General features: G+C 39.5%; 1 protein-coding gene across 1 annotated transcript in view; it reads right to left on the bottom strand.

Annotated features, from left to right (window-relative positions):
• tg (thyroglobulin) overlaps window positions 1–25,966 on the bottom strand; it is a 299,968-nt gene that overhangs the window by 196,526 nt on the left and 77,476 nt on the right. The window contains exons 23-28 of the mRNA XM_048596176.1: window positions 24,029–24,151; window positions 20,185–20,300; window positions 18,465–18,573; window positions 12,605–12,802; window positions 8,879–9,046; window positions 38–157 (exon numbers count right to left, since the gene is read on the bottom strand). Of these exons, the coding sequence (XP_048452133.1) occupies window positions 38–157; window positions 8,879–9,046; window positions 12,605–12,802; window positions 18,465–18,573; window positions 20,185–20,300; window positions 24,029–24,151 (834 nt within the window). The remainder of the gene's footprint in view (window positions 1–37; window positions 158–8,878; window positions 9,047–12,604; window positions 12,803–18,464; window positions 18,574–20,184; window positions 20,301–24,028; window positions 24,152–25,966) is intronic.

The following is a 25,966-nucleotide window of genomic DNA, read 5'->3' as shown; positions in this document are numbered from 1 at the left end:
AAAGGTTATCTGCAGTACAACAGAAAATTAAGCTTACCCCGCCAGAGATAGATACGCTGGAAAGGGTTGAATGATTTCTGAATCTCTTCCTTCATATCTGGAGTCAGTTCTGTTGAGTACTCAGCATTCACAAAATTCTTTGATAAAAGTGCATAAGCTGCATGGAATTGAGATAGGTTAGTTTATTTCAAGTAATCTTCCATTTGACATTAAAAAAAGTCTTTCATGTGACATGTACTCATTTGGAAAGTTGTCAGTCTTTCATTTTGCACAATAGAGAGATGAAAACAATGATCTCCCAGTATACAGGACACAATCTGACACAGTGACAGAGATGAGGGGTGGATGAGCAACGGAATAGAAAATATTCTGAATGGTCTTATTGATTTCCTCTGGGTTTACACAAATGAATGATTATTGGATTGCCTATGCTCCATCAAGTTTTCAGAACCATGTGAACTGGTGATAATAGATTTCAGTAATGAATATTCTTTGTAGTGTTTTTTTCTTAAATTTAGTTGAGTTGGGATATAACCGGCTGAGCCAGCATTTATGGTTTATTCCTCGCCGTGCTTGCAATGGTGGTGGTGAGCTGCCTTCTTGAAACTCTGCAGTTTCTTTGGTGCAAAAATACCTACTATGCCATTTAGAAGGCATGATGTGGAGGTGTTGGTGTTGGACTGGGGGTGGCCAAAGTCAGAGTCACATAACATCAGGTTATACTCCAACAGATTTATTGAAAATCACAAGCTTTCAAAGCACTGCTCCTTCATCAGGAGAGATAGAAAGGTAGTTCCAGGGTATTGACTAAAGGACAGTGAAATATTTCCAAGTCTCGATATTGAAAGACTGGAAGGGAACTTGCAAGTGATAGTCCCATGAACCTGAGATAACACAGTGTGGAGCTGGAGGAGCACAGCGGGCCAGGCAGCATCAGAGGAGCAGGGAAGTTGACGTTTCAAGTCGGGACCCTTCTTCAGAAAAAACCTTCTACATGTTTTCAACATTGTTAGCAGTACAAAGAACCAATGGATACATGCATACCTGTGGAAACAGAAATAGCTAAAGCGTCGAAATTAAAGGAAAATACTACAGATGTTGGTAATCTGAAAAAAGCACAAAAAGTGCTGGAGAAACTCAGCAAGTCAGCAAGGCAGCATTTATGGAGAGAGAAACAGTCAACACTTCAAGTCTTATAATGACACTTTGAACTGAAAAAGTTCTGAAGATGAGTCTAGTGTGGTATGACTCCTTTTCGATTGAAGACATTTATAAGAAGAGTCTAACTGCACTCATAACATTACCTCTGTTTCTCTCTTCACAGATGCTGCCAGATCTGCTGAATTTTCCAGCATTTTCTGTGTTTAAATCATCTTAAATTTACCCCCAGAAAGCCATGACCAGCTCAATGTGAGATTTCCATTTCCTATTAGAGCCAGGGTCTTGTTGTCTATAAATGAGATTGCTTAATGAGTTATCAGTTATTATGAAGTATTATTGTACCACTGAAATGTGCAATGGGATTGCATTGAAAATTTAATACCCTATTATGCTTAGTACCATATTAAGACGTATATTTATTATAATTTACCTCGGTCTTCTGTCTATGGATTTCACAGGGGAGAAATTTAGCTCAGGCTGAGAATCATAACTGATTCTTAGAAATTAAGTGGCCAGCACTTCAGACCAATGGTGGCCATAGTTTGCGTGTAAGTGAATATATGGCAATAAGCTTGGATGTTGAAATGGGCGTAAGTCTGCTTAAAAATAGAAACTGAGGTTCCTGGTAGTTATAAAACATCAATTGTAAAATTCAGGTGTAACAAGATATTGAACCAAGAAGAAAGAGACTGGCCAGGATTGGTATTAAAAAATAAAGGAGCCATTATGTTTTCACTTTTTGTCCCAGAAGAAACAGGTTTACTCCAGTAAGAATTGCAATGTAACAAAGGCCCACTGACAGAATGTTTGATACGCCACATCTACATGTGGAAAAACCAATGTCTGCTGCATCTGGACAAGTGCTGATCCCAGCATGCTGGTGCATTTGACATAGGAAATATTTATCTCATAATATCATAACAAATAGAAACAGAGGGAGGCCATTCAGCCATCTCTGAAATTCAATCAGATCATGGCTAAGTCAATGGTAGCTTTGATCACTTTCCCACCTGCCCTCATAGCCCTTGAGTCACCTTGTACATTAAAAATCTGTCTAATTCAACTTTGACTGTATTCAGTGAACCAGTCTCCATTGCTCTCTTGACGTAGATAATTCCAAAGGCTAATGACTCTATAAGTGTAGAAATTTCTACTCACTGTAGACTCAAATGAGAAATTCCATATTTTAACTATGTTCCCTAGTTCTATAATATCCCACAAGGGTAAACATCTCAGCATCTGCTCTGTCAATCCCCTCAGAATCTAAGAGATTTCAATATTCTCATTCTTCTAAACACCAATGTGTACAGGCCTGGGCTGCTCAACCCTTTTTCATAAGGCAACCCCTTCATCCCAAGTATCAGCTGAGTAACTATTCTTTGACCTGGCATCAGTGTCAGTGTTTTGCCTCAATAATTATCCTCCTTAAGTGAGGATATTGAAACTGCGCACAATTTTATAGAACAAAGCCTCATCAGAGCCTTGTGGAATTTTATCAAAACTTCCACAATTTCAGGGTCCATAAGGGCCAATATTTCATTTGTCTTCCTTATAACTTGCAGAAACTGTATGTTGACCCTTTTGGAATTCATACACGAGGACACCCAGATCTCTCTGAATCACAGCATTCTGCAGTCTTCTTCCATTTAAACAATATTCTGTTTTTCTATGCTTCCTGCCAAAGTTGACAATCTTACATTTTCCAACATTACATTTGACTTCCATTATATGTCCACTCTCTTAACTTAATCCCTTTGCAGACTCTTTTTAATTTCCTCACAATTTGATTTCTTACCTAACTTTTGTCATCAGATACTTTGGCTACAATGCAGTTGATCCCTTTATGCATCAATAATACAGTGGTACTTCACTATTAATACTTTGCCAACCTGAAACTGATCCACTTTATCCCAACTCACTGATTCCTGCTCATTAGATAATCCTCTAGCCATCCTAATATATCAGTCCCAATAGTATGTGTTCTTAACTCGCGCAGTTACCATCTATGTAACACCTTACTGAATGTTACTTTGTGAGAAATCTAAGTACATTATATTGAGTTACTCCTTTATCTGTTTGTTACATCTTCAAAGAACTTTAAGAAATGTCAAAAATGATCTTCCTTTCACAGAACGATGTTGACTCAGCTGATTTTATTATGATTTTCTAATTCCTCAGCTAACAACTCCTAAGTAATAGATTCTCAAGTTTTCCTAATGTTAGGTTAACCAGTACATTGTTTCCTGCTTTCTATCTCTCTTCTGTCTTGAATAGTTGGTTACATTTACAGTTTCCAATCTGGAGATTTCGGAATCTAGGGAATTGGTTTGGGTCTCACTTTAGCATGAACCAGTCAACAGTGAACACGGAGTTGACTCTATAAGACCATAAGAAATAAAAGTACGCCATTCGGCTTGCTTGAGCCTGCTCCACCATTCAATATCCAACATTCTCACATTCACTTTCCTGCCTTTTTCCTATAACCCTTGAATCCCTTATAAATCAAGAATCTATCTATTTCAGCCTTAAGCATACACAAGAGATTCTGCCCTCTCAGCTCTCTGTGGCAATTCCAGAGATTCTCAACTCTCCTGGTACTGGCACCCCTTTATTCTGAGACTATGCCAGACTTCCCTATGAGCTGAAGCATCCTCTCAGCATTTTTCCTATCAAGCCCATTAAGAATCTTATATGTTGCAATGAGATCATCTTCTAAATTCCAATCAGTACAGCTTCAATTGTTTAACCTTTGCTATCTTCGTCAGGATTTCATTCATCCTCCAGATTATATATAACATTTTCAGCCTATGTTGTATTTAACTATATACATTGAACTGCCTTGTCTTTTGATATGTACTCTGCCAGTGGTCCTTAGTGGGTAAATGGAGTTGAAGTACGAATCAACCATGATCTAATTAAATGGTGGAACAGGATTGAGAAGCTGTAAGACCTATTCTTCTTTCCATGTTCATTATATTTCTCAGTCATACCATCATGCCAAGTAAGCTGAACTCCCATTGTTACCCAGTCTCTCCAAAAGGGAATTCAGTTAAACATCTTAGGTAAGACAATACCAGCAACTTTAAGGGTGAGGGACAGAGTAGAAGCTGCAATTGATTTTGGAAAATACACAAGGAACTGCTGGCCCAGAGCCTAAGAACTCAGGAGTCAATGCCTGGTCAATGGGAATCTAAGAAAGACTTGGGATGGCTCTTGCAATGGATGGCAAGGATCCAGCTTTGAAAATTGTTGTTGCCGCAATAATTTATCAAACTGTGGAGTCTCTTCATTTCAAAAATAATGAATTTGATCCACATATTATGGAGAGGCATCATTTATTGATCTTTATTCTTTTTTATTAGTTGCATGTCAGTCAGTATTACTCGACATTAAACAGGGCTTATTATTCATATAAATTAACACAGATTGTTTACATGCTTTGGGAGGCAGGTTGGGGGGGGTGACCAGTTTTACTGTACTATTTGTGTTGAGGAAGCTGTTCAGTATAACTGGGGCCTGAAGAGGAACCAAATAACTTTAACCTTGTAATATGAATTGTCATTTGAAGGTCTCATGTCTTTTCATACACTGAAGGTTCAGCCACAGTGGGAGGGGTGCATCAGTTCCCACATAACAAATTTAAAATTCTATCAGAGTAGAGATGGGGCTACTTTTATAGGTTTTAGGCTGTGCCTGGCTTATTACTAGAAACAATTTAGCCAGGTTTCTTTGTTCAACAAACAATAACTAGTTAACTACAAATAAAACATATACAAGTTGTTATAAATGGTTTAGATCACAAAAAGGTAGTTATAACTTATATTCTACCATTCCAAAATTAACATGAGACAAACTACAGTTGAACACAAATAAGTCAAATAATAATTGCAATCAAGACAGATCCTACATGTTTCTCAGTAATCCTCCCAAGACATTAGTAACACTGTGAGTCACCATATCTCAATAAAACTTCACAAGGGATTACAATTCATCCATTTTGTTAACCTGGCCTGGACAGTGCCTCCAAAGCCATCTGATTGTTCTCATCCTCGTTCACCTTTCTATGATCTCCTGGTTTCTGGAAACTCATTCCAGCACTTACTCATCGGTGCAACTCCAGCTTTTCATATGTAATAAGCTTCAACAAGCCCTTGCTTTTGTTTCCTGAGTTCCAATCTTGCTGAGTTGCAAAAAGCAAATCCTGGTTGTGGGTTTCCTTCACTCTCACTCACAGATGCACTGAACTATTAATGGTATATAGCATCTTCCAAGTTACCACAGCTCCCAGAATGTATCTGTCTCCAACATATACCTGCTTTGTACTGATTCCTAGAATGTCTTCCTCAGTTCTGACTGCACAGAGCCAACAGCACCCTATGTTATGTCCTTAGTTTAACAGTTGTTTTCTGCATGGATCTTGTCTCTATGTGCCTTTTACTTAATCCTGGGTAAAAATGAATGAAACTAATAATTTGGAGCAATCAAATGTTCCAACCCTTGAAACTGTCTGCTCCATGAATTGTACAATGTGTCTCACATTGCTGACTTCCACAGCGCAATATGCGTACAACCCAAAACAGTTCATAGCACTGACTACAATTTTCCTGCAACTGTTTCAGCTTCAAATTAAAAATTCTTATCACTGATTCAATCTGCCTTCCAACCATTTGATCAGAAGGACGTAATTCATATTAAAAAGTTTCATCCTACCACATTTTATCCACTATTTTCTTATATCAATCTCTGCAACTGGAGAATGTGTTGGAATATTCCCCAAGAACCAGGAGAGTGATGGAATGCTGCCCACTTGCCTGGTTGAGTGCAGCTCCAACAACACTCAAGAAGCTTGACACCATTCAGGGCAAAGCCGCCCGCTTAATTGGCACCGCATCCACAGGCATCCACTCCGTCCACCACCCACACTTAGTAGCAACAGTGTGTACTATTTAAAAAATGTACTGCAGAAATTCATCAAAGATCCTTAGACAGCACCTTTCAAACTGATGACCACTACCATCTAGGAGGATAAGGGCAGAAGATACATGAGAACACCACCACCTGCAAGTTTCTTCCACACCACTCACCATCCTGACTTGGAAATATATCACCATTCTTTTACTGTCGCTCAGTAAAAATCCTTGAACTCCCTCTCTAATGGCATTGTGGGTCTACCTACAACACATGGACTGCAGTAGTTTAAGAAGGCAGCTCACCACCACCTTCTCAAAGACAAATAAGGACTGGCAATAAATGCTGGCCCAGCCACCAACACCCACAACTGAATTAAAAAAAACTTTGGCTCCTTCCACCACTATCTCGGTTCCATCATCTTATCCCCAGTTTATCATCTCTGAACTCAATTTGCTCAACATCCTTCCTAGGTGACCACCAATTTTCTACCTGGACAAACTCTACCAAATTCACAACTCATCTGTGCATACTCTGTCCCATATTACTTGTTCATGTCCTTAACTGTATTGGTGTAAAAGGGGCCCAACATTTTCAATTAAAATTCCTGGCCACAAAATTGAACTTTATTCTGAGGAAAGGTTACCTGCCTGATGATTTAGGAACATAGGTACAGGACCCATTCAATCCTTCAAGCCTGTTCCACCATTCAAAGAGCTCATGGCTGATCTGTGGTTTAACTCCATATATCTGCCTTTGGCCTATATCCCTTAATACCTTTGCTTAACAAAAATTCACCTACGTTAGATTTAAAATTAATATCTGATCTAGAATCCACTGCCATCTGTGGAAGAGAGTTCGAAACATCTATCACCCATTATGTGTAGAAATGTTTCCTAATATCTCTCCTGAATGGTCTGGCCCTAATTCTCAGGCTATTTCTATTAGTTCTAGAATCCCCAAAAAGATTATCTTTATTTACCCTGTATCTTCCAGTTAATATCTTGGAGACTTTGATCAAATCATCCCTTAGCCTTCTAAATTTTAGAGAAAACAGCCTAGTAGTGTCACTAGATTTGTAATCCTGAACCCCAGGCTAATGTTCTGGGTTTGAATCCAACCAGCACAATCGTGAAATGTGAATTCAATTAAAATTTGGATTAGAAAATTAGATAAATGACAGCTATGTAATCGATATTGACCGTCATAAAAACAGTCAATGTGACCATAAGAACATAAGACATAGGAGCAGAAATTAGGCCATTCTGCCCATCGAGTCTGCTCTGCCATTCAATCATGGCTGATAAGTTTCTCAATCCCATTCTCCCTCTTTCTCCCCGTAACCCTTGATCCCCTTGACAATCAAGAACCTATCTATCTCCATCTTAACTATACTCAATGACCTGGCCTCCACAGCCTTCTGTGGCAGTGAATTCCATAGATTCACCACTGTCTGGCTGAAGAAGTTTCTCCTTATCTCCATTCTAAAAGATCTTGCCTTCACTCTAATGCTGTGCTGTCGGGTCATAGTCTCTCCTACCAATGGAAACATCTTCCCAACATCCACTCTGTCCAGGCCATTCAGTATTCTGTAAGTTTCAATTAGATACCCCCTCATCCTTCAAGTATAGACCCAGAGTCCTCAAACATTGCTCATGAGTTAAACTTTTCATTCCTGGGACCATTCTCATGAACCTCCTCTGAACCTGCTCCAGGGCCAATACATCTTTCCTGAGATATGGGGTCAAAACTGCACACAATATTCCAAATGTGGTCTGATCAGAGCCTCAGAAGTACATCTTTGCTTTTATATTCAAGTTCTTTCAAAATATACGCCAAAGTTGCATTTGCCTTCCTAACTAATGACTCAACCTGTAGGTTTACCTTGAGAGAATCCTGGACTAGAACTCCTAAGTCTCTTTGTAGTTCAGACTTCTGAATTTTCTCCCCATTTAGAAAATAGTTCATGCTCCTATTCTTCTTACCAAAGTGCATGACTTCACACTTTACCTCATTGTACTCCATCTGCCACTTCTTTGCCCATTCTCCTAACCTGTCCAAATCCTTCTGCAACCTCCCCGCATCCTCAATATTACCTGTCCCTCTACCTATCCTTGGTTCACTAATGTCCCTTAAGGAAGGAAATCTGCCATCCTTGCATGATCTGGCCCACATGTAACTCACAGCAATATGGCTGACTCTTGACTGTCCATGTGGGCTATAAATGCTGGCCCAGCCACTGACACCCACATGCTATAAACAAGTACAAAAAAATGTTGTGACCTACACTTTACAATTCTTGTTTGCTTTCTCTAATAAATGGAAAGATTCAAGTTGCTGACTTAACTCAATTAATCAGACAACTGATTTTATTCTACTTGCTCCACAAATACTAGATCAACATTAACAAATAGCCAAACTAAAGAGAACATTTCTAAATCAAATGAACTTTTGAAAATTATTGCTACAGCATCTGCAATGATCCAACTCGCTTCTTTTAAAAGACTTGGATTGAAGCTTCTGGTCTTGGGGATTTGTTAAATTGTATTATTTTATTATTATTAGTCATAGAGTTATAGAGCTCTGAAAAATGCCCTTCAGTCAAAAACAACTACCTAACTATTCTGATTCCATTTTCCAGCATTTGGCTAATAGCCTTGTATACCTTGGCAGTTCTCAGTCTTTCTTAAATGTTGTAAAAGTTTCTGCCTCTACCATTATTATGCCTCTAATTATTCCTGTTATTAATCTTCACTGCAAGACTATTGTAGGATCAAGAACAAATAATTCCTGCGAGCACTTTGCTTACTGCCGGTGAAGTCCAGGCCTCCAAAGCTGAACGTAAATGTCTTCTTCTCCGTGTTGGACTTCACACCTCTACAAACACCCTCTCCACCAAGCAGTGATGTCGCCTGCCAGTCATTATCATTGCAAAGCAGAACATCTGGATAACTCATTAGACCACAGAGCAAGGTACCTGAAAATAAACAGAGGTACACAAGTAAGTATCACTGATGCCCTCACTGCCCTCCTCAACTTCACACAATGCCTTGGCCAAATGACCAACAGTTGATGCCTGAAAGATAAGGCTAAAGAAAGGCCAACATGGATAGTATGTAGAAGTGTACACTTGAGGAATCACGTCTGTGACATTGTAACTTCAAATCATACCATTAGGAGTTTTAATTTTAACCCAGAAATGAAAATATATTGAAGTAAATACATGGAAACAGGCCATTCAGCCCAAACTAGCCTTATATTTCTGCTTGAAGGCATCTTTGAAAGTCAGAGATTACATGGATAGAAAATCGAAGTTTTATGCTTCAAATACAAGATAATTTAAAAGCTGTGATAATTACACTATGATAATTACACTACTGCAGATAGCATTTTTGGGAAGTAGTGCTATTGAAATTGCACGTGTGCTGTTATACATTAAGACTATTCATATTGAATTCTATTCAGCTGCATATTCCTTATTTAAATAATCACAACAAAGATTATTCCATTAATTTGTAGAGACTTCAACATGAAAGGAGACTATTAAGCTCATCATTACTGTACTAGCTTCTCAAAAGCTACTCAATTAATTTCAACTCCCCAATTCTTTCTTCATAGTCCGATAACATTTTCATTTTCAAGTATTTATCCAATTTCCTTTTGAAAGTTACAACTGAATCTGTTTCCCACAAGGTTTAAACAGCACATCACACAGTATAACAACTCTGCATAAAAAAAACCCAATTTTTTTTCTTGGATTATTTTCCAAACTGGAGGACAATATTTTCAGTTCCTTTGGTGCATTGATGGATAAAGTTGGGAATATCAGAAAACTGTCTGATAAATCTTTAATTATTTACAATAAAACCCAAGACTCAAGCCAAATCCAAATGCATAATGGCATAGCAATGTACACAAACACAGGAATTAAGAGTAGACCACTCAGCCCCTCAAGTCTGCTTTGCATGGCTGATCTGATAGTGACCATAAATCTATGTTCCCAATTACCTCCAATGTTACCTTAAAAATATTCAATTATTCTGCCTCCTCCTCTCTCTGTGAAAGAGAGTTCCAAGAACACATGATTCTCTGAGATAAATATTTTCTTGTTATCTGTCTTAAATAGAAGATCCCTTATTTTGAAACTTTTTACCTTTCATTCTAGTATCTCCCACAAGGAGAAATGTCCTTCCAGCGTCCAACCTTTACCTCCTCTTGGTATCTTCAATGTCTCAATAACATCACGTCTCATTTTTCTAAATTCCAATGGATACAGGTTCAGCCTGTCCAGCCCATTCTAATACGATAAACTACCACTTCCTAAAATTCCAGGTATCAGTCAAATGATCCTTCTTTGCACTGCTTCAAATGCATTAAGGAGACCATAGCAGTATACAAACCTCCATTTGTGGTTTCACAAGCATGCTGTACAACTTTGGAAAAAAAGCACTTCCTCTTATAAAACAAATAGAAACAGAAATTGCTGGAGAAATCCAACAGGTTTAGCAGCAGCTGTGGAAAGAAACCAAAATCAATGTTTCAGGTCCAGTGACCCTTCTTCTGATGACATGAATGTGAACAGGATTGTGAGTCATAAGGAGGCTTCAGGGTCATTTAGACAAGTTGAGTAAGTGGGCAAACACATGGCAGATGCAGAATTACATGGCTACAATGAGAAGTTCTATACTTTGGTGTGAAAAGCAGGAAGGAAGAGTACATTATAAACTGGTGACATATTGGGAAAAGTGAATATATGAAAGGTTTGGTGTCCTTGTACACCAGTTAATGAAAGTAGACAGACAGGAGCAGCAAATAATTAGGAAGCTAAATGATACACTGAAATTCATTGCAAGGGGAATTGAGTTCAGAAGTATGGATGTCTTACTGCAGTTACACAGGGTTATGGGCCTACCTGCCAAATTTCTCCCAAGTGTCTTCTCCCATCTGATATCTTTGAAAACTCCATGTGCGCTTTTCACAACTTACATTCCATATCTACCTTTGTTTTTACCAGCAAAGTTAGCAGATGTACATTTGGTTCCTTCATCCAAGTCATGAATATAAATTGTAAATAATTGAAGGCCAGTACTGATCACTATGACACACCACAAGTTACAAATTGCCAGCCCGAAAATGACTCATATATACCTACCCTCTGTTTTTGGTTAATCAACCAATCCCCAGTATTATGTAACTCCTACACATGAGGGCTTATTCTACTCAGTAATTTTTGATTTGGAACTTCATCAAATGCCTTTTAGAAATCTATATACAACACATCCATGCGTTCCCTTTTATTCATATTGCTTCTCATTTCCTCAAAATCTCGAGCCGTTCAGTCAATTTATTTTTCCTTTTCATGCAATCATGTTTTATGTATGGACTTCTAGTTTCAACCAGCACTATCTAGGAATGAAGGTTATTGGGCTGAAATATTAACTCTGTTTCTCTTGACACAAATGCTGCAAGACCTGCTAAGTATTTTAAACATTTACTGTTTGTAATTCACCTCGACATAGGCTGATTAGCCATCCATCTCATTACATTTTTGGGGTTTCTGTTGTACACAGATGGCTACCATATGATGCAAAAATGAATTGCCATAGTGCGTTGTATGAAAGATATAGAGATGTTCAGACAATACAGTAAGATGTTTTATACATTTAATATATGTCTTTTATTCAGTTAATTTCAATACAAAACTAAACTGAGAAAATCCTTTGCCTGTTTGAGATATGTTGTTTAAAAGGATAAACAGAAATTAATTGCTATTTCAAGAACTTTTCCCACAAATTTTATTGCAGTTGAATCACGCTCATACAACCATGACAAATTGCTTCCATGACCTGAGATCCAGGCACACTTTCCATAGTCCTTAAGCATGATGGTGCATAATTCTTTTTTTTTCTACAGTAAAAGACCTCAAATTATTCCTTTGTAGATCTATGTGCTGTGCAAAGCTCTCAAAAATATTGCAATATGGCAACAACTAATCTATCCCTTGAACTGATATGGAAATCCCTGTAACAGCGTGTTAACTGGCACATACCTCTCTGTTTTAAATGTATTGTACAATCTATACAGAGCTTACCCACTCCAGAAGCTTGCCTCTATAATATGTAGCACTCTCCAATGTAACAGAGTACACAGTGCAAAAGTGAGTTCCTATATAATGAATTACCCAGTGCAGGAGATCTCTTCTATGTAATGTGGCACCAGTCTATGTTATCTCTAGCACGTAAATTAGTATGCAGTATATAATCTGTTTCCCATATAATAAGTAATACTGTGCAGAGGATACCTTCTACATAACAGTGCCAATCTGGATATCTCCTGTATGTAAAATCATACTCATTACAGAAGCTATTTCTAATAAAATGCATTATTCCACACAGACACTCTCTTCTTTCAATGCAATGCACTTCACTAGTGATTGCACAAAGGAAATTGCATGGAAAGTTCTTTGATATATTTCTGAGAATTGTGATTAAGTCCCATATAAATACAATTCTTTCATTTTAAAGTTCTATTGTACCTTCATCAATGTTTATCTGGCTCAACATGAAGCCATCACAGCATTGCTCCTTGCCACAGGCCTGTCTGCAGAAATGATGTACATCTGTCAAACTTGAACCACGTGCAGAAAAAGCCACTGCCCGGTATACGCCTGTAATCACATTACGAAAATCTGTCTGCAGGAAGGTCTTGTGAAATGTTGTCGTGAATTCATGGCCTGGAGAAAATGAAGAACATACTTAGAACGATAGAACCTAATGGTGGAGCGAATGCATTTGGCACTCATTGATAAAATGGACATTGATTCTTTGAAAGCATTGTCCACTTAGTCCCACATGCTTTCATCTCAGCCCTAAAAAAATCCGCTTTCTAGTATTTATTTAATGCTCTTTTGAAAAGAATGATAATGAATCTGTTTACACCAGATTTTCAGATATTTAATTCCAGATCATAATGTAAAATTTACAGATTAGGTAAGATTATTGATACCTGTTCTCTCCATAATCTGTCAGAGAATTAAACTCTAAAAGAACTTAATCCTTTCCACATCAAGCAGATGTTCACCTGCACATCTGCTAATGTGGTATACTGCATCTGCTGTTCCCGTTGTGGCCTCCTCTACATCAGGGAAACCAAGCCTCCGGGACCGCTTTGCAGAACACCTATGCTCAGTTCTCACTAAACAACTGCACCTCCCAGTCGCGAACCATTTCAACTCCCCCTCCCATTCCTCAGACGACATGTCCATCCTGGGCCTCCTGCAGTGCCACAACGATGCCACCCAAGGTTGCAGGAACAGCAACTCATATTTCGCTTGGGAACCCTGCAGCCCAATGGTATCAATGTGGACTTCACAAGCTTCAAAATCTCCCCGCCCCCCACCGCATCCCTAAACCAGCCCAGCTCGTCCCCGCCTCCCTAACCTGTCCTTCCTCCCACCTATCCCCTCCTCCCACCTCAAGCCCCACCCCCATCTCCTACCTACTAACCTCATCCCGCCCTCTTGACCTGTCCGTCCTCCCTGGACTGACCTATCTCCTCCCTAACTCCCCGCCTACACTCACCTTTACTGGCTCCATCCCCGCCTCTTTGACCTGTCTGTCTCCTCTCCACCTATGTTCTCCTTTATCCATTTTCTATCTGCCACCTACCCTCTCTCCATATTTATTTCAGAACCCCCTTCCCCTCCCCCATTTCTGAAGAAGGGTCTAGGCCCGAAATGTCAGCCTTCCTGCTCCTCTGATGCTGCTAGGCCTGCTGTGTTCATCCAGCTCTACACCTTGTTATCTCAGATTCTCCAGCATCTGCAGTTCCTACTATCTCTGAAATAATACTTACCAGCTGATATAAGGGGAAATGATAGCCAGGAATATGATTCAAAACATATTTCCTTTGTTTTATTAAAAAAAGACAATATCACTGTTTAATGAAGATCCTCCATTTTTCTCTTGAGAGACACATGCCAAACAGTATGCTTCTTGGACAACTTCAGATTTGCTTCGGAACAAAGTTTATGCCCTAGATCTTTGAAAAGTTGAATACAAATGATGTAACAGTGTTTGTAACTTCTTCCAGTCAAATTTTTGCCATTCCTTTTTGAAATTTTGGTATAGGGCCCAAATGAAGGGAGCCTCGCCTTACCTCACCAATGGTGTCAGTACTACAGGTCGCTTTTTAATTGATTCTTTCATGGGACATGTCACGAGAGAATCACCCTAGTGATTCAATTGAAACACATGGCTTGCTTAGCCGATTCAGAGGACAGTTAAGAGTCAAACAGACTGCTGTGGATCTGGACTCACATGTAGGCCAAACCAGATAAGAGCAGTAAATTTCCTTCCCTTATAGGAATTTGTGAAGCATATGGGCCTTTACAAAAAGTGATAGTCTCGTGGTAACAATTACTGAGACCAGCTTAATATTCAATATTTTATTCATTGAATTTAAATTCTACCCTGAGGTTTGAACCAGCGCCCCAAGAGCATGATCCTAGCACAGTGACATTACCTCAGAAGGACAGGCAGGAAATATACAAAGGCTGAGCATCTATATTTAGATGGTTATGTGTCAATAACTCTTCTTTCCATCAGACCTTAAGACCATAAAATTTAGGAGCAGAATTAGGTGACACAGCCCATCAAGTTTGCTTCTATAGCCCGGCACCTCCCCCTGCTCCTCAACACTTCCTGTCCCCTCACCTATCTTTGTGTCATCTGAAAACTTAGCAAAAATACCCTCAGTTCCTTCGTTGGGATCATTAATAGTAGAACATGAATAGCTGTGGTCCCAAAACTGGCCCATGTGGAACTCCACTAGTCACCAGCTGCCATCCTGAAAAACACTGCTTCATCCTTACTCTCTGCCTTCTGCCAAACAGCCAACCCTTTATCCATTCCTGTATCTTGCCATTAAAACCATGTGTTTTTATCTTATTTAGCAGCCTTCTGTGTGGCACTTTGTCAAAGGTCTTCTGGAAATCCAAATAGGTCATATCAACTGGCTCTCCTTTGTCTAACTTGCTCACTACCTCCTTAAAGAATTCTATAAGATTTGTCAGGCATGACCTCATCTTGATGAAGCTGTGCTGACTCAGCCCTGTTTTAACCATACACTTCCAAGTAATCTGCAATCTCATCCTTAACAATGGACTTTACAATCTTATCAATGACCAAGGTCAGGCTAACCAGACTTATCGTATCCTATCCCTCTCCCTTCTTAAACAGATGTGTCACATTAGCCATTTTCCAGTCCTCTGGGCCCACACTGACTCCAGCGACTCTGGGCTATAGTCCATCAGGTCCGGAGATTTATCCACCCTCAGACCTTTCGGCTTCTTCAGCACCTTCTGGTATGCTCATGTCTCCCACTGTGAATATTGATGCAAAGTACCTATTCAATTCCTCCACCATTTCTTTATTCCCCGTCATTACTTCTTCAGCCTCATTTTCCAGTGGTCCAGAATCCACTCTCATGTTGCTCTCATCTTTTACATATGCGAAAAATTCTTGAAATCTTCTTTTAAATTACTGGCTTGATTGCTCTCATATTTCATGTCTGCAACCCCACCAAAAAAAAATGCCCATTTAGTTGTCTTCTGCTGGTTTTTAAAGGTTTGCCAATCCTCCGGCTTCCCACTAATCTTCACCACAATGTCTGCTTTTCCCTTTGCTTTTATGCTGTCCCTGACTTCCCATGTCAGCCTTGGTTGCCTCATCCTCCCCTTTATATGTTTCTTCTTCCTTGGGATGAATTTCTGCTGTGCCTCCTGGATTACTCCCAGAAATTCCTACCATTGCTGCTCCACAGTTTTTGTTGCTAGCTTCCCCTTCCAATCAACTCTGGCCAACTCCTGCCTCATGTCTTTGTTGTTAACATTACTTAATAGTAACACCATTACACCTGACTCGAGCTTCTTCCTCTCAAACTGCCGGGTGAATTCTATCATATTACGGTTACTGTCCTCTAGGGGTTCCTTCACCTTAAGCTCCCTAATTAAGTCTGCCTCATTACACACCACCAAATCCAGAATTGTCTGTTCCCTAGTGGGCTTTACCAAAAGCAGCTCCAAAAAAAATCTCATAAACATTCCAAAAATTCCTTTTTGTTATTCTTTGTGTTAAACATTTGCATCAGGGTGGTGCTTGTACTCTCCGTAAATTTTGTTTCCAAGACGAAGAAGGCTTAAAATAAGATGTACAATTTCTCAGGATAAGATTCTTTGTACTGTCCTTGAAACATTGTGAGTTATATTTTCACAAACTGTTGCATTCGACACCCTGCATTGCTACAATTATGATGAACGTTGCAGTGGTTGGTATAGCTTTTGATTGCATCATCCATGGCTCATTTCTAAATAACTTAACAGCATTTCGTGGTATAATCAAAGACGTGACAACAAAATTACTCAATACATCATTTTTAGCATACTGTTATCAGATTTGGTAAGAAACCAAGTTCAAAAATTTCTCTGTGGACAAATTAGCCAGCACAGTTTGGCTGCAAAATGGGTCTCCATAACAATTCTGGTACTATGGGTGAAATCTACTCTCTCATGTTCAAGTCCCTCCATGGCCTCACCACTCTCTTGAGCCTTCCAAAACCCAGTCCCCAGTCCACATCTCTTGTATTTGGTCACTTGCCTCAGCTCAGCAATAATGACTTCAGCCTTCTAATGTCTAAGGTCTGGAATTCTTTTTTGAATGCTATTCTCCTCTCCACCAGTTCATTCTTCCTTAAAATTTACCTCCTTAACCAAGTGTTTCATAACAGAGCCTAACATTTCCCACGTTAGGTCAGTATCAATTTTTGACCGATTGCAATACTTTTATTAGACTAAAGGTGCTACGAAAATGAAAGTTATGAGCATTTTTCCCCAAGATCTTAATACTGGAGTTCCTTGTCTCCCTGATTTCTCTAACTCCTATGAAACTTGTTGTTTCACAGTCACCGCTACTTGCTGTGCGTTATGCTCTCACTTAAAATATTACCACTGGGTAGCATCCAGCACTGTGTGTCATAGTGTTGAAGGTAGGTTACTGTTTAAATAACAGCTTCTTGCAAATACATTATCCTTTGCCAAAACTAATCAGACAATAAAAAGGCCACTTCAGTTAGCTTCGGGTTTCATTTTGACTCTGTCCACATTCTGTTATTAGTGTAAACATTCCCAACATAACCACAGAAACGTTGCTTCCACTCTGTTTCCTGACAAGAATGTGTTTGCTTGTTTGAAGTTACCATCAAGAATGTAAATGTTCCTAACTAGGAATGTCAATGCTAAGAAGTATTTCCCATGTTTCAAGCGCAAGTTGTACCTTTCTCATTATTCTAAGCACTCATGCACAAAGAACAGAAACAAGTTTTTTTTATAACTACTTCGGACAAACAACTAGACTGTTGCCAAGCAACCAAGAGATAGAAAGTTGTCCATATTTACATGTGAGTCACATGCTCACCACAGAGGTTCACAGCATCAGAAAGTTCAAAGGAAAAGGAGTAAGGGAGAAAACATCAAAAAGACGCAGAATCCTTCCTCATAATAAATAAAACCTGACTGTTGAAGGCATATTGTGATTTAGCAAGATCAAGGAGTGCAGAAAAGAAGTTACTGTTGGTGAAATTAAAGGTTAAGTTAGGCAGCCTGATTAATTGACACCCAATCCACCACCCTCAACATTCATTCTCCCCATCACCGATACACAGTGGCAGCAGTGAGTGCTATCTACAAGATGCATTTCAGCAGCTTACCAAGTCTTCCTCAACCAACCAGTGAGGCATTAAATATCTCTGTCAGGGCCCCAGTATTCTCCTCCCTTGCCTCCATAGCACCCTGGGATACATCTCATCAGGTCCCAGGGATTTGTGCACCTGTATGTCTACTAAAACATATAATACCTCCTTCTTAGTAATCTTATCATATTCTAGAACCTCAGCATCCCAACTGAAACCTCCGGCTACAATGTCTTTCTCCTCTGTGAATACAGATGAGAAGTATCTTTTGAAGATCTAACCCATGCCCACTTGCTCCAGGCACAGGTTGCCTCTTTAGTCCCTAATAAGTCCCACTGTTTACCTGCTCATCCTCTTACTCTTAATATACTTATAAAAAGCCTTGATCCCATCTGCCAAAATATTTTGTGGCCCATATTTGCCCTCCTAATTTTCTTATTAAGCAACCTCCTATACTCTTTCTGGTTTGAAGGGCCACCCCACATCTTAATGTGCTGCACTCGATGTATGTTTCCTACTTTGCTGCAGAATTACAATGAAAGTCGGCTTTGTAGCTTGAAGCTATTCAAGGTCAATCCCATGAGCTCATGCAATAAAATCTGCACACATCTACAGATGGCCCATTTCCATAGAATTCACATAACACTCACCCTTCTTCCTGTAGACGCTCAGATTTCCATCACTGTTACTGCTGATCCTGAGTTGACAACTAATCCCATCATATCTGGCTGTGGATGAACTCCCCAGAAATCCTTGATTCTATAAGTAGAATGATGGATTAATAAACAGCTAGCAAACTGATTTATGAACAGGATATCAGACAGTCGTCAATGAGTAATATGGATGATAATAGATGGCTGTAAGTATGAAGAACTGTAAACTGTCTCTGGGATACTTGTGCTGTCCAATACTTCAATACTAAGTTTCTCCTCATATTAAATTCCTCCTTGTGTTGTCCTTCCCTATCTCTGTAGATTAATTTGGTCTCCCAATCTTCTGAGAATCTGCTTTCAGTGATTTTTGTGGATACCCTACTTCATTCAAGTTAGTATTTCTGGCCAAGCTTCTGGCCACTCACAGTCATCCAACAAGCAACTGACAAGGGCTTTATACTGAAATCTTTCAAACTAAGAGCCATCAAGGGCATCAACTGCAGAGCACCCAAGTGGAGATTCAACCCTAAAGGTCCAACCAAACAAGATGCATTCCATAGAAAAGAGAAATTCTTGGAACATTCAGAACATACAAAGAATAACTTTCCAATGAATATGGTCAAGGGGAGAGAATGCTAGACAGATTTATCCTGAACATTTGTGGTCAGGCAGTGCTGTAGGCCACTATCTCCACAGCCCAGATGACAATCTCCATGATTTCTTCATGATTTTGTTGAAATGACACTATGTGATTAAGCCACTCATAAAGTGAATGATCAGTCTCTTAGTTTATTCAGGCGTAATTTTGGACAATCCTTTTTACTTCCATCTCCAATGTTCATCTCCCATTTCTTATTTTAATTCTCCCTCATATTCTCCCTCATAAAAATCGTTAGACAGCACCTTCAAAACCCCCGACCACTTCCATCTAGAAGGACACAAGCACCAGATACATGAGAACAGCATCACTTGCAAGTTCCTCTCCAAGTTACTCACCATCCTGGCTTGGAATATATCACTATTCCTTCATTGTTGCTTAGTCAAAATCCTGGAATTCCCTTCCTAATGGCACTGTAGGTCTACCGACAGCACATGGTCTGCAGCAGTTCAAGACCATAGCTCTCCAACATCTTCTCAATGGCAACTAGAGATGGACAATAACTGCTGGCCAGCTAGCAGTACTTACATCCCATGAATGAATAAAGATAATTGTTCTTGAAATATGGAACTATTCATGCTTTTTTTTATATAGAATCTATATGTTTCCTTTCTCCTGTAATTTAATATTTTTCTTAAAACCAAGCTGAAAAGTCTTCTAAACAAAACTTGGTTAGTCATGTGCTCTTTCCTCCCACTTCACAATTTGGTTTTGTTTTGCACTATTGACATCGAAAGAGCAGGGAAATGACATTAGCTGACTTGCTGTGAAGGTCCAGCACAGACACACAGGGCTGAATGGCATCCTTATGAGCTGTGACAATTCAATCATTCCATGATCTTTTGAATCCATTTAAAAACGGAGAGAAGGGCTTTGAGGGAATTGAATATGACCTGCACAAGTTCTGAAGAAGTACCTGTATAGTGGGATTCACTATGTTGGCCTTTTTCTTGGTTGTGCTTTCTGATGATTCTCAATATGACAAGCATATGAGTGTCACACAGGATTTTCAGCAAAAATATCAATAATTCAGACATAAGTCCAAATCATCTCCCCTACCTGTCCAAAGGTTTTGCAGAGCAAGTTGGATTCCGAGGTACTGTAAAGCTCACAATGGAAAACCTCCCCTTTGTGGTATAATGCCAGAAAGTTACATATCTCACTTCCAGAGCATTCTGCAAAGAGAAAGATGATGGCTTTTGATAAGCGTGACTTTGTGATTTATCTCAAGCATGAGTATAAATATCTTAACAGGAAAACCATACAGGAAACAATGAGACCCATTTATTTAACTGTGTGTTTTCAGCACCTGCACCCACCCCTTCCCCAAAGCCGTTGAACAGTCCAGAGTAAGTACGCCATTGGGTTTAAACATGATTCTGTCTCTTGTACAATTCAAAAGAAAATTAAAAGCTAGCTTATGGAATAAGAAAGGCTCTCATCTCTGCGGATTGTTATAGTCTTGGGTAACCAGAGTTTGCAGATTGTCAAAAAAAATCAAAGATTAGAATACTAGTAAACAACAAGGTATTATGGTCTAGGACGCAGAGCCTGAAAGGATACCGGAAGCCAGATTCAATGCTAATGTTCAAATGGGGATTTAAAATTCACTTGATCAGATAAATACAAAGGAGTCAACTAGGGTAAATACAGACAAGTACTTAAAAATACAAAGGAGTTAGTTAGAGTAAATACAGACAAGTTATTTCTGTTTGTGAAGAGCCCAAAACTAAGTGATATAAATAGCCACTTGATGATGCAGATCTTAAGTATTGGTGATAAAAGATAGGTTTTCGTGACATATAAACAACATTTATACGGTATAAGGAAAGAACGCTGGTTGGTTGACAAGTGGTGGTTTACTGATTGTGGTACCATCATGGAGAATGCACTAGTTAACGATGACTGCCAGTTAACTGCCAAACTTTGTTTACATTTTTAAACAACGCACATTGACTCTGATTAGTCAAAGCATTGCCCTGACAAATGAACCAGAGAACTGCTGGCAACAATTTTGTCGCATTGAAATAGGTACAATGGGTATACATGTTCTTTCTGTTTCAAACAACCAGGACTTATATATTAATATGTAGCTTCCAGTACATCTTGGTACAACTTGTGAATTGTCCTAATGAGTGCAAGAAAAAAAGCTTTGAGAAAATATCATTTTTCTGTAGTATTCATATTATAAATATTAAATAGTCACTTATAAATCTAATTAGAGATTAACTGGGATTAATGGAATAGCTCTTTCAAACAGCAGGCACAGACAGAGTGGGCTGATTTGCCTCCTCTGTACTTCATAATTGCATAGCTGCAGTTTTCCTTATTTTCTGATTAAGTGTGGGGTGGGTGCGTTAAGTGTTGACTAAGTTGATACCTCTACTGCCAAGAAAGCTTGTGGATCATGCACCAATAGGCTTGTTAAGAGATGGTTGGGGAGCACTAACAAGCTTCTTAGTGAATTATAGCTTCGATGATGGTGTCCCAGTTCCCCAGAAACCGCCTGCCTCCAATTGTAATCCTACAGACAGCAAGTGACAGTTTACGTTTCAGGGGATCCACCAGATAGAAGGTAGGACTTTTGCTTTTGCTTCTTGTGGAATGGTTTCATGGAGAGGAGCAGATCAAGGATGTTGGTGGTTAGAGCATGGGGCAGCCTTTGGGAGATCCCCCCAATTTGTGTCTCTAATTGCCCTCCAGTTGGAACAAATGGAGGCCCCGTCCATCAATCTGTCAGGCAGGGCCACCATTGTTACCCATTCTTGAAACCAGTCACATTTGTTGTCTGGCGCAAAGCCACGTCTTCAGAGAGGTGGTAAGCTGAGGCTCTGAAGTGTCCACCAATTGATCACTTCAAGGTTGCAAGTTGAGTAACTCCCAAAGTCACCTTGGATGCCTTGCATCACCTCCAATGGGCTTTTCAGGTCAACAAATCAATTGGACAACACTGGTGGTGGTTACATGAAAGAAAAAAAAACACAGGTAATTTGGTAACAGAAAATAAAACCATTCAGTTATGTGTAAGAGTTTCTTGATATAAAAACGTGTCCCCAAGTCCCACCCTACACATTAGTAGGGTGGCAAGAAGAGGGCAGATAGCTCTGCCAGGCCAAATCACCCAATTATTTTCCCATTTCACCACTTGTCAATGTCTCTTGGAAGGAAAAAATTGCACTCTTTGAGATTTTGGTTGAAACTGAATTTCAAAGAATGAGTCTAAGAAATAATAAGTGGAATAGAAAGTGAAACTGTCACATTGATGTATAGAAGGTGGTTTTCAGATGTTGTCTTCTGACAAAATTTACTTGGACTCATACATTGTATTACCACAAAGAATCTGTACATCAGAACCTACAGAGTGCAATCCCTAAGGCATTTACTGGTCACACTGCTCCTCTGAAATGAAGAAAGACAACGTAAAGTTCATTTACCTCACTTGTCTGGCTTTTCCTTGGGCTGAACTTTACCACCTCCCACTGGGCATATTTTTGGCAGCATTGCAAAGAAAATATGTGGATGACTAGCCTGATGCTGCCACTGCCATTTCCATAAAATGGAATCAATATCCTGACAGGGGATTTGCTAGGTAGCTACTTGGGATGGATTAAATTCATCTGACAGAAGAGGTGTGTGGGACTCTAAACATTAGTGAGACAAAGGAGAAGGTTAAAGCTAGTACAGAAGTTAAAGAGAGCAAGTTAAATAGATAAGACAGGCAGGAGCATGGCAGGAAATGAGGGAAGGCTGATGAATTAAACTGAACCTATTTCAATAGAAGAGGCCTGACAGGTAAGGCAGATGATCTCAGGGCATGGATGGAAACATGGGATTGGGATAGCACAGCTATTATAAAAACATGGCTGGGGGAGGGACTGGAACTTGGGCGACTGTGTGGAGTTTGCACATTCTCCCCGTGTCTGTCTGGGTTTCCTCTGGGTGCTCCAGTTTCCTCCCACAGTCCAAAGATGTGCAAGTTAGGTGGATTGGCCATGCTAAATTGTTTGAAGGGATAAGGGCCAATACAGGCAATGGGACTAATTCAGATGAGTTGAGCTGCAGGGCCTGTTTCCGTGCTGTATGAATGTAAGACTCTATAAAATAGGCAAGCAAGCACCATTATCAGCAACTCGCCTACAATTATTAAAACAGTTCATTCACAGTTAATTGATTTCATTAACAAGCCAATTTACCTGAATATTTCTATGTCCATGCCAATGACATCATTGCTGTTGGCAGTCAAGATGGAGTAGTGTGGCCATTTTCTCAAAACAGCCTGATTAAAGGGTGGTAAGAAAGTAAATATTGATCATGGGCTCTGAAAGTTGAGGCTAACCTTGGAAATGCCAACTAGCATTCTACAGTGAAGCTATTAAATGGGAAGAGGAATCAAAATGGACATAGCACAGGTCAACACGAAGATTCAAAAGCAAAGCTGCCTCAGAACAACACATGAGATATTCAGGGACAGTCGAGGCATGTTCCAACAAGGGAGAAAGAGACTGCCGCCAAATCCAGAGTGCCCTGGATGATTGAAACATATTTAATTAACTTGAATGAGTTTTTTGATAAGCTAACAGAGATGATTGCTTCTGGTACTATTGTTGATATTGTGCTAAAGAAATTCCAAAAGGTTTTTGATAAAGTGTAAAATAATAGCACAGCAGCAAGGGAGAAGACCATGGTATAAAAGGGAAGGTGATACCATGGATACAATGTTGATTGACAGGGAACGGACCAGTGGAGAACAGGGAAAGAGCAGGGGGTGTGGTTAGCTGAGATGTCTCTACTGACCACCAGCACAGACATAACAGGGTAAATTGTTGCCTTCTGTACTGTAACTAATGTAAAATTCTTGTGAATGAAACAATGAAGCAATCAGAGCAAGCTTGATGTATCTGACCTGTGAGACAAGCTAGAAGCTGCCTCTGACGATCAGCGGGCGCTGGCAAAACTTTGCTGATGTCTGTGCCTTCGGAGTTCAGAATCAGCTGGGATTCATCGACGCTGTCAAATTGTCGGAACACTTCAGGTGGAAAAATTAAAAAAAACTTTGTTTAAGAAATATAAGAATCCATGTAATGAGCAAAAGTTAGTCCCCCTGACAATTGATATTTGTCTTACTCTCTCCTTGGCTATCCAGATTGCGTGTACTGAAAGGAATCAAAAGGCAGTCTATGGAATATGCCAATTAATGGAGAGTTTCTAAATACTGACTTTACGCAATAGCACACAGATGTATGAAGACAAGTAAAATACAAATGAAAACAAAGCTTTATGAATTATGTTTTTAAGAGGCCACACATGTAGTTTTTCTTCCTCTTTATGCCCCTTGATCAGTTTTATCTTCATCTTACTACAGACACTGGTACTTTCCTATTCCTACTACAAATTATTTCTATCATGTCATCTATTGATACCATTAACCCTCAGAGGTTATCTTGCAAAATTTCAAATTATCCACTCATCCTGAAATCTTCACTAATCCACCCCTGGACCATGTCCATCAAAACCAACAGCCTGCCCACTCAGCACTAATCTATCCTGTGCGAGGTTTAGACTTCTGATTCCATTCAAAGATATTTGTTCAGTATCATTTATCTTCCTGTTAATGTGCTTTCCTGACTGAAAATAGCCAATTGCCTGGGACCTCACTTCCTGCTCATGGGTGACCATGGGTAAGAATTCCTGAATCATTATGGTTCCAGATGGAATACCCCAAGCTGTCAATCTCCTGGGTGAGAGGGATGAACTGGCTTCCTGTTTTATTCACCCACCCCCTCAATTAGTTGCAAAACCTCAGCCAGTGTGGTGGCGTCCCTGGACCCTCTCTGACCCTCAAGGTGCATTGTTATTGGGAAGGGTTTGAAGTTATTGACTTCCATAAGGAAGATTATTTCATGGAGGTTTTCACCATGACTTCTGTCTTAAGTGCCCTGACCAGCTGGTGATATGCAAGCTGGTTAAGACTTAAATTTCAGGTACATCTGAACAGGCTGCTTCCTGAGGGCATGGAAATTTTGATGGTCTGCCTTCAGCCTTAAATGGTGTGCACAAAAGATGATCTTTTTGTACTGCCTTGCGATCAGTGGCACTTCACTCAGGCAAGAGAAAGTAAACTGCATGTGCTTTCCCTGAAGGTTTACTCTGCAGGATATGGTCCAGTGTTGGACTTATCACTTCAACTGCTGTGCAGTCTATTCAAAAATGATAGAGAAAGCTTCCATCTCTGCCTGCTGAAACTTAGGAATTAAACAAGCTGCTTCCGCCCTTAAGTCTGAGTCAGTGGTGTCTTCTCAATTCAAGCGGCCTTAGCTCAAACCCCTTTTCCTACCCTTTTTATCCTGAAATTCTGTCTCACATCTCTCGTTGGTCATACTTTTCTTTTCCAATACTTGCTCTCACTTTCTTCTTCACTCTTACACTTTCTCTTCACTCTCCTTCTCTCTTTTTCATCTCCCTTTGCCCTCCTTTCCCATTTTAGTGAAATTCTAATTTCTCTTGCTCCAATTTTAATCTCTCTACTGCTACACTTACCATTTCATCAGTATTAATTTGTGCCTGTAAACTGATGGCTGCTTTTTTAAAATTTCTGGCTTTCTGACTAATGGATTTCTAATCTCAAGTGCCTTGCTAAATTTTTTAACTGTTTGTGAGGCAAAAATTTAAATCTTCAAAAGTAACTTCCTTAATTCTGCTAGGAATGCACTGGCATCAAGCACAGACATCTTTATCCTGTAACAGTGTAAACTCAAGAAAGTTTTTGCAGTTTTTCTTAAATTGGTTTCAAAGTGACTATTTACCTATTTTAATACTTCCATTTCATCTGTTGGTTCAAATA

This window comes from Rhincodon typus, chromosome 4 (genome assembly GCF_021869965.1).
Source record: "Rhincodon typus isolate 14 chromosome 4, sRhiTyp1.1, whole genome shotgun sequence".
NCBI lineage: Eukaryota > Metazoa > Chordata > Chondrichthyes > Orectolobiformes > Rhincodontidae > Rhincodon > Rhincodon typus.
The sequence above is the reverse complement of the archived record's forward strand: the minus strand, read 5'-3'. Positions and strand labels throughout refer to the sequence as shown.